This window comes from Ochlerotatus camptorhynchus, unplaced genomic scaffold (genome assembly GCF_037179485.1).
Source record: "Ochlerotatus camptorhynchus isolate MF236.1 unplaced genomic scaffold, CSIRO-AGI_Acam_v1.1 ptg000070l, whole genome shotgun sequence".
NCBI lineage: Eukaryota > Metazoa > Arthropoda > Insecta > Diptera > Culicidae > Ochlerotatus > Ochlerotatus camptorhynchus.
Window position 1 is genome coordinate 2,484,577 of NW_027040560.1, and position 9,202 is coordinate 2,493,778.

The 9,202-nt window shown below is 45.3% G+C and overlaps 1 protein-coding gene across 1 annotated transcript; it reads right to left on the reverse strand.

Annotated features, from left to right (window-relative positions):
- Nucleotides 1–977: 977 nt before the first annotated feature.
- Nucleotides 978–6,607, reverse strand: LOC135697501 (uncharacterized). The gene is made up of 3 exons (XM_065217255.1): nt 6,451–6,607; nt 5,997–6,382; nt 978–1,183 (listed from the first exon to the last, which is right to left on the reverse strand). Exons 2-3 carry the CDS (start codon nt 6,152–6,154, stop codon nt 991–993), a joined length of 351 nt encoding a protein of 116 aa, XP_065073327.1. The 5' UTR covers nt 6,155–6,382; nt 6,451–6,607; the 3' UTR covers nt 978–990.
- Nucleotides 6,608–9,202: the final 2,595 nt, after the last annotated feature.

Below are 9,202 nucleotides of genomic sequence, written 5' to 3' on the forward strand. Positions count from 1 at the left end.
ATAAGGTATTCGATAATTGGTTTGAGAAGTTTATTTCATTCCGAAAACAGGGTATTACACATGTTCTGATATCGGTGGTGGAATGCTGATGACCTGAGTTATGTTTCCTCTTTAGTACCCTAGAAGAAGAAAAATCCTATAAAATACAGAGCATTTTTCAAGGGGCTATAAACATACATCGAAAATGGGCAAATCCGACGAAAAAACACTGCCCCTCACATATGAACCATGGTTGTGCTCCGGTCGAACTACGATTAGCTGTTTTCCTCGAGTTTTCAACGTAGCCCTGCACTTATGTTTCCGATAACCTGTACATCTCCAATAGACAATATTTTCCGGTCCGTGGATGGCAGTTTTGGAATAAGTTTGCTTATTGTATACCAGGTTACCGCGGTAATTGTAGCTGTAAGAAAGTTGATCCGGCTGCTCTTCTGTGGTCGAGGCTGAAAGTCACAAAAAATAGCCTTCGTTACTTTCCAATACGATATTTCCTCGACGTAACAGCGCATTAAACGATTGAACAAAATTTCCAATTGGTATGCTTCTTTATTCAACCCATTCGAATTCCTCCAAATCGTACTGGTCCAATGTCGCCGCCAGCGATCGTTCCCGTTTCCTCTCCTGCATGAGCTGCTTCAAGGCTCCCCTTTTGCGTCTAACCTGTATCAGCTGGTGATTATGTTCGTGCTCGATGACCTCGATCCGTTCCAGATGGGTTCGGACTCGCGATCGGCAGCCTAGCGATTTGAACTGCACACACCGCCAGTAGACCTTGCCGGCCTTGCAGCTGTGACGGGTGTACGGAAAACCCTGCACCAACAGCTGCAGCGAACCCTTCTTGCTGACCGTGTACTCTGCCGGACCATAATCGTCGTCTAGAATACGTCAATTGAATTAGGAAGCGAACGTTAAATTAAATTAAAAAAAAAACTTAGTTCTAGAATAACTGTTACAACCGATTTATGGAAGCTTAAAAACGAATGTATATATTTAATCATTTTTTTGCGTTTGACGGGTGGACGTTCGAGTCACGACGGTTTCCTGATGTTCACGTTTGCGCTCTTCCAGAAGTTTTCGCAGGGCTCCACTTTTTCGGCGATCCATATTCCTCGGATGATTGTGCTCGGCATCGATCACTCGCAGTTTGGATTTATCTTTGTCCGTTTTGGCACGTGCTTTGCATCTGTAATAATAGGCAAGGGGAGAATCAAATAGAGCCAGTAGACGAGTGTCTGGTCGTCTTTCTACATAATGTAAGAATTTTCGTAGTAGGCCACGCTGGAAAACTGACGTGTTTTGCTTTTGCTTTTGCAAATTTTAAGGGAGTGTTTGGTGAAAATTCAGTACGAAAACTCCCCGGAGAGTGCAGTCTTTGAGCGTCTGTTCACCATGGAGGTGCGGCTCAAAACGGCGTCTGTTCTCCATGTTAGGAGCGGCTGATCAACGTCCTGGTGCGTGGGACTCTAAACATTGCTGTGCACGATGGTCCCCCGGCGATACAATGGGGGTTGGTGCAGGCCCTACAAGCCAGCCGTAAAAAAACAAAAGTACAGGAAGCAAGCAATGTAAATACGGACCGGAACAATCGGCATAGACCCAAGCAACAGAAACGGACTAACGATTGGAAACTCGGAACATGGAACTGCAAGTCTCTCAATTTCTTGGGAAGTACCCGCATTCTTTCCGATTTATTGAGGGTCCGCAAGTTCGACATCGTAGCGCTGCAGGAGGTTTGGTGGAAGGGATCGTCGGTACATACGTATAGGGATGGTTATACCATCTAAAAGACTTATACCACAAACGAAGTGACAGACGACTAACTGGCGAAGAAATCCATTAAAATAATGTGGTTCACTGTAATAGAATTTTCTTGGAAGCTTGTGCCATCATCCACCAGATGGGTTAGTTTTTTTGTTTTGATTTGAACAAAGTTGATTTTGTGTACAATGATTCTTTGACAGTGTGCAAAGAGTGCGTATCATTTTGTCATTTTTTTTATGCATTTCAGTTTTGAGTAGAGTGAAAGAGATAGAACCAAAATATTCTAGTACATTTGGTGAAAATGCTAGTTCAATCCAATAGTAGTGTCAACAATCAATACGAAACTAACGATTTTAAATTGGCTCACCACTTTAGTAGCCTATTGGTCCCAAGCAAACGATTAACGTACCCTATTCTAGTTGAAATTCTATTACTACACTATGTTTGTTTTGATTCGCTATGAAAGTTTGACAGATAACATCAGGGGTGTGTGGATTCATGCAGAACATGCAGGGGTGAGTGAAATAGCTTGGGACTGCTTGGGACCGTTGTTCTGGTACTGAGTGAGCCAAAAATAATAATGATTTTCTTCGGGAGCCAGTGGTCTTAGAGTTACCTCTATGGTAGTGTTGCCATGTGGTACAATCCAGTAGTAGTGGTGTTGCCATGTGGTACACTGAAAAATTGCAATAGCAGGTTAGTCACCAAAGTTTTCGAGCCGCTCCGTCTGTCACTTCGTTTGTGCTTATACCATCTACCAGAGCTGCGGCAATACACATGAGCTGGGTACAGCTTTCATCATGATGGGCGAAATGCAGAAGCGCGTGATTGGGTGGTGGCCAATCGATAGCAGAATGTGCAAGTTGAGGATCAAAGGCCGTTTCTTCAATGTCAGCATAATCAACGTGCACAGCCCTCACTTAGCAAGTGACGATGACGATAAAGACGCTTTTTACGCGCAGCTGGAACGGGAATACGACAGCTGCCCAAGCCATGACGTCAAAATCGTCATCGGAGATCTTAACGCTCAGGTCGGCCAGGAGGAGGAATTCAGACCGGTTATAGGAAAGTTCAGCGCTCACCAGCTAACGAACGCCAACGGCCTCAGACTCATCGATTTCTCCGCCTCCAGCCTCCCGTATCGGTACACCTGGAGATCACCGCAGCAGACAGAATCGCAAATCGACCACGTTTTGATCGACGGAAGGCACTTCATGTCCAAGACTCCTATCGCGGCGCAAATATCGATTCGGACCATTACCTTCTAATGGTCAAGGTGCACCAAAAACTATCCGTTGCCAACAACATTCGGTACTGACGCCCGCCGCGGTACAATCTGGAGCGACTGAAGCTGCCCGAAGTCGCAACTGAGTACATGCAATGCCTCGACGCAGCGTTGCCGGATGAGGGAGAGCTCACCGAAGCCCCTCTGCAGGACTGCTGGAGCAACGTGAAAGCAGCCATTAACAGCGCTGCTGAAGGCGCCGTTGGGTTCGTGGAACGGATTCGACGGAACGATTGGTTCGACGAAGAGTGTCAGACAGTTTTGGACGAGAAGAACGCAGCGCGGGCGGCGATGCTGCAGCAAGGAACACGTCATAATGTGGAGCGATATAAACAGAAGCGAAGACAGCAAACCCATCTTTTCCGGGATAAGAAGCGCCGCCTGGAAGAAATGGAGCAGCTGTATCGTTCTCAAGAAACACGCAAGTTCTACAAGAAACTTAACGCATCCCGCCAAGGCTTTGTGCCGCGAGCCGAAATGTGTCGGGATAAGGAAGGGGGTATCTTAACGGACGAAAATGAGGTGATTGAAAGGTGGAAGCAGCACTACGATGAACATCTGAACGGCGCAGAGGCGGAGGACCAAGGCGGCAGGAGGAATGGCTTCGTCGGTACAGCGGATGAGAAGGCCATGCCAGCTCCCACGATAGGTGAAGTTAAGGATGCTATCCGACAGCTTAAGAACAACAAAGCAGCTGGGAAAGATGGTATCGAAGCGGAACTTATCAAAATGGGCCCGGATAAGTTGTCCACTTGTCTGCACCGACTGATAGTCAGGATCTGGGATGCATAACAGCTACCGGAGGAGTGGAAAGAGGGAGTAATATCAACAATCAATACGAAACTAACGATTTTAAATTGGCTCACCACCTTAGTAGCCTATTGGTCCCAAGCAAATGATTAACGTACCCTATTCTAGTTGAAATTCTATTACTACACTATGTTTGTTTTGATTCGCTATGAAAGTTTGACAGATAACATCAGGGGTGTGTGGATTCATGCAGAACATGCAGGGGTGAGTGAAATAGCTTGGGACTGCTTGGGACCGTTGTTCTGGTACTGAGTGAGCCAAAAATAATAATGATTTTCTTCGGGACCCAGTGGTCTTAGAGTTACCTCTATGGTACTACACTGTGTTTGTTTTGATTCGCTATGAAAGTTTGACAGATAAAATGAGGGGTTCGTGGATTTTCCTATGTTTCGAGGGGTGCATCGATTAGCTTGGGACCGAAGAGAGTACCAGAGCTGAGCCAAAAAGTTGAGCACGTTTCTTCAGGACCTTCTAGTCTTAGAGTTACCTCTATGGTAATATGCCCAGTATATAAAAAAGGCGACAAAATAGAATGTAAGAACTATCGAGCGATCACTATTCTTAACGCGGCCTACAAAGTGCTTTCCCAGATCATCTTTCGCCGTTTATCACCACTAGCAAGCAGATTTGTGGGAAGTTATCAAGCCGGTTTTGTGGATGGTTGATCGACAACGGACCAAATCTTTACGTTGCGGCAGATCATCCAAAAGTGAATATCAAGTCCCTACGCACTACGTATTCATCGATTTCAAGGTCGCTTATGATACTATTGACCGTTAAGAGTTACGGAAAATTATGGACGAGAACGGTTTTCCCGGGAAGCTGACCAGGCTGATCAGGGCTACGATGGATGGTGTACAGTGCTGCGTGAAGATATCGGGTGCGTTAAATGACACGTTTGAAACTCGCAAAGGACTTCGACAAGGCGATGGTCTTTCCTGCCTCCTGTTCAACATTGCGCTAGAAGGTGTTATGAAACGTTTAACAAGCGGGGCACGAACTTCAATAAGTCCAGCCAGTTCATCTGCTTCACTGACGACGTGGACATTGTCGGAAGAACGTTTCAGACCGTGGCGGAGCAGTACACCAGGCTGAAACGTAAAGCAGAGAAGGTTGGATTAAAGGTGAATACGTCGAAGACAAAGTATCTGTTAGCTGGAGGAACCGAGCGGGATAGGGCTCGCATAGGCAGAAGCGTGACAATCAACGGAGATGAATTTGTGTACCTCGGATCATTGGTGACGTCGGATAACAACTGCAGCAGAGAAATTAGTCGGCGTATTATTACCGGAAGTCGTGCTTACTACGGACTCGACAAGACCCTGAGTTCGGGTAAACTTCACCTCCGTACTAAATGTACCATGTACAAGACGCTGATAAGACCGGTAGTTCTCTACGGACACGAGACGTGGACGATGCTCGAGGAGGACCTACAAACACTGGGTGTTTTCGAACGACGAGTGCTTAGGACCATCTTTGGCGGGGTATGTGAGAACGGTGTATGGAGGCGAAGAATGAACCACGAGCTGGCGCAACTCTATGGCGAACCCTGTATCCGGAAAGTTGCGAAAGCTGGACGGGTACGATGGGCGGGACACGTTTTAAGAATGCCGGACAACAATCCCGCAAAAATTGTGTTTGCCTCGAATCCGGCCGGTACAAGACGAAGAGGAGCACAGCGAGCAAGGTGGTTAGACCAAGTGGAGCAGAATCTTGGAAGTGTGGGACGGTCAAGAAATTGGAGACAAGCAGCCATGGATCGAGTGAATTGGTTCGAGTGGCACATTGTTTCGAGTTAAAACGCGATGAAAAAATCAATTCCAGAAAAAATGAATCCGAAAACATGACAATCACAATTTTTTGCATCCATACAGAAGCAAAAACATCAATGTATAAGCAAATACCTTTCTTACACTGAAAAAAGTTCTAATGCTGTTTCCATTTGAAACAAAACATATTTCAACGGATACATAATTGACATGTGATTTGACCACATGAAAGTAAAGTGAAACTTCATTTTGAAATCACGTGAAAAATGTGTGTCCTGATCTAATCTCAACTTCTAAGTTCTGAACAATTTGAAATTCCTGCTAAATGTCGATGTTTCACATACTGTAGGTCAAAACAGTCCAACACTTACCCCAGTGGTTTGTAGTGCACGCAGCGATAGGTGATTCCGTTGTCCTTGATTCGATCCCGGGTGTAGCGGTAGCCATCGACACACAGTTGCAAGCCTCCTCGAGCGCTAACGATGTACTGTACCTCGTGAGCGCCACCTGTTGATGAAGTAGACACCATTACTAGACCGTACAAACCCTAAGCTACTAGAATGATATTAGAAACACGCAATATTTCCGCTCAGAATCGATTTATTGATCACTCTTATAAATTAGCAGCTTATTCCACCCTTTCAACGTGCCCCGGGGCCTCCGTTCGGTAATGATGTCGTGATTGTGCACGGATCGGACAATCTCATACGTCGGTTCACCGAACTTATTAACTCGCTCGATAATTCGTGCCTTGCATCTGCAACGAGAAGATAGTGTCCATATAGAAAAGAAAGTCCAAAGAATACCTGGTCACGAGCAACTTACTTTAGCGGTTTGGCCTGACAGCAACGCCAGCTGGTGGACCCTATCCGCTCCTTCTCCATCTCGAAAGTGAACCCGAGGTAGCAGATTTGACGCCTGCCTCGCCGACTTATGGTATACGTCACCGTACCTGGAGTAGACAGATTTTTCTGTGAGTTTATTGCAATTCGAAATCAGCGTGTAAAGCTAAAACAGATATTATGCCGAGAAAATAAACAAGTCATTTTTTGCAGCCTTGGTTAGCTATGCTGAGGTACTAGAAGTAGCGCGTATATTTATTTAGAGGAACTTTTCTTTCTGCGCTCGATTACAAGCGGATGATTGTGCGAGTGTTTGATTACAATTTTCTTTTGGCCACTGCGATCCCGGACGGCGTTGGCGCGAGCTTTGCAGCTGGAAGAAACATGGGGAAAGAAAAGGTAAAGGTTAGCTTTAAATGCAGTACTAGAATGCAAGGGTCATGGTTTCCATCAATACGAAACAAACGATTTTCAATTGGATCATTACTTGACTAGCCCATTGGTCCCAAGTACATCTATAGGCGCACTCACTAAAATCTGTTATATATTTTTTTATTAAAGACCCTTTAAAATGATATTCAGGTGTTTGTTTCGAGGGGTGCTTCACTTAGCTTGGGACCAAAGGTCTGGTACTTTCTGAACCAAAGTATTGAGCGGGACCCCCTGGTCTTAGTGTTAGTCTATGGTCAAAGAGCTTACCTCAGCGCACGATGTTGGGAGCATCTCCATGAGGTAACACTGTTGCGTACTTTATCCCTGGTAAAGGTGAACCCATCGAGCAATAGCAACGGGGTTCCACGGTTACTAATCGTGTACTGCACGTCAGGTTCGTTTCCATTTTCTACTCGTGCGGCATGAATGTGAGAATGCGGGGACCAACAGCAAACAACGACACAAATGAGACAGATAGCATTTCAAAGATTAGTACCAACAATGTTCAACACTGAAATAAATGAACCAAAGAGAAATCATAAGTCAACATTCTAGTACTACAATCAGACAATTGCATGCGGTTTTTGGGGGATTTTGTAGAGATTTTATTTGTTTCTAGGTGCCTGGCTAATGGAAAAGCTTATGGGGACCGGCTAACCGCAGTCGCATTTCTTCTCGTTCCTTTTTTCGCTGTTCCAACAAGGCTTTCAGAGCGCCACTTTTGCGACGTTCCGTAATGATTCCATGATTGTGCTTTCCCCGAATCGAAAGCACCTGACGACTGTTGCCCCGCGCAGTTGTCGCTCGTACCCGGCATCTGCTAACGTACAATGGTTGAATAAATCAAATATCTTTTCTAGGATGTACTAGAATAGCACTAACCTCAAAGCTTTCGATTGGGCACAGGCCCAATCGATGGCATTGTTTTTCACCAATTCCTGGGTAAATACGTATCCATCGATCGAGAGCTGCAACGTTCCTCGCCCGCTCAGAACGAAAAACGATGCTGGAAGGTCTGGAATTAGGTAAATTTTAGCATAAATACAACTGCTTACTTTTTAAATGAAAATGAAAATGAAAAAGGTAAGCACAGCAGTACTAGATTATTGGTTTATTTTCAATCTTATTCACTCTTCTTGGGAAACTTTTCTTGTCGCCGTCGTTCTCGTTGTTGCTTTCTCTCGTTGACAATTTCATTGCGTTTCTCCACCAACCGTTTCAGTTGGCCATCGCGACGCATCTGTGTCTTGACGGGATGTGCGTGTTCACCCTGTAGGGTCATTTGTGTTCCATCGCGGGAAATTTTTACCGAAGCTATGCACCCATAAGCTCTATACTCCGTGCACCGCCATTGCGTGTGGCCTTTGAGCACGTGCTTTCGATAGTAGGAATGATCCTTGATGTACAATTTTCGCCGCTGGCCTTCTACTACGAACCGCACATCCTTGCTCGGATCTATGATGTCTGAATCTGCAAGAGGGAGGAATCGATGAGTTTAACGAGCATAAAAGGACGAGACACCTTGGCCATCTTATGATATTCGTATGAAAAACTATTGTTCAGCTCGAAGGAAAGGCGCGTTTCAGCGAATGAAGTTTTACTACACTGAAAAGCTTAGTCATGTTGATTTCATAGAAAACGCCTACAACGTTTGACCGATAACAAAACTAATGAAATCCACATAACATTCACCTGAATTCTATATTTGATTAATCGTGTTTTGAATCGCCGTTATTGGCAACTCCTCTATTTCAATTTGGTTAATTTCACAACGAATATAAATTCTTTTTCTTGTCCTTCCGACTCAACCGCTCCAGCCGGCGTTCCTCCAACAGACGCTTCCGCTGGCCAAGCCTCCGCCGTTCCGTAACGATTGGGTGATTGTGCGTTCCTCGAATGCTCATTTTGTTGCTCTCCAGATAGGTGGTGGCGCCGGCTTTGCAGCCCAGTGGTCTCGCCTGGCAACACTCCCAAATGGTGTAGCATTCACGCATCTGCTTCCGAGTGAAACTGTAGCCACATATGATCAACTTCTGAGATTTGTCGGTCGCTACGTACTGGATGTCCCGTTCCGGGTTCAACGACCCTGCACCGGCGACGGCTGGAATGAATTTCAACAAGTTAGTAGTGTTTAACGTATAGGCAGCTAATGTCGACAGTTGACACTAAAAGTCTGGTGATCTCAGGAGATTGTTTTTATTTCGAATATGATGATTTCAGTGATATTTAGTTAACAAGAATGTTTGATTTGAAAATGTAGACACTGAAGCTTCAACTGCCCTTTGGATTGATCACGTATGTTG

Bases quoted from the DNA above. Each gene is read 5' to 3' on its own strand.
- LOC135697501 (XM_065217255.1), bottom strand. From the start codon at position 6,154: ATGGTGTCTACTTCATCAACAGGTGGCGCTCACGAGGTACAGTACATC. The intron at 1,184-5,996 runs GTAAGTGTTGGA...CTATTATTACAG, and splicing joins GTGCACTACAAACCACTGGG to ATGCAAAGCACGTGCCAAAA.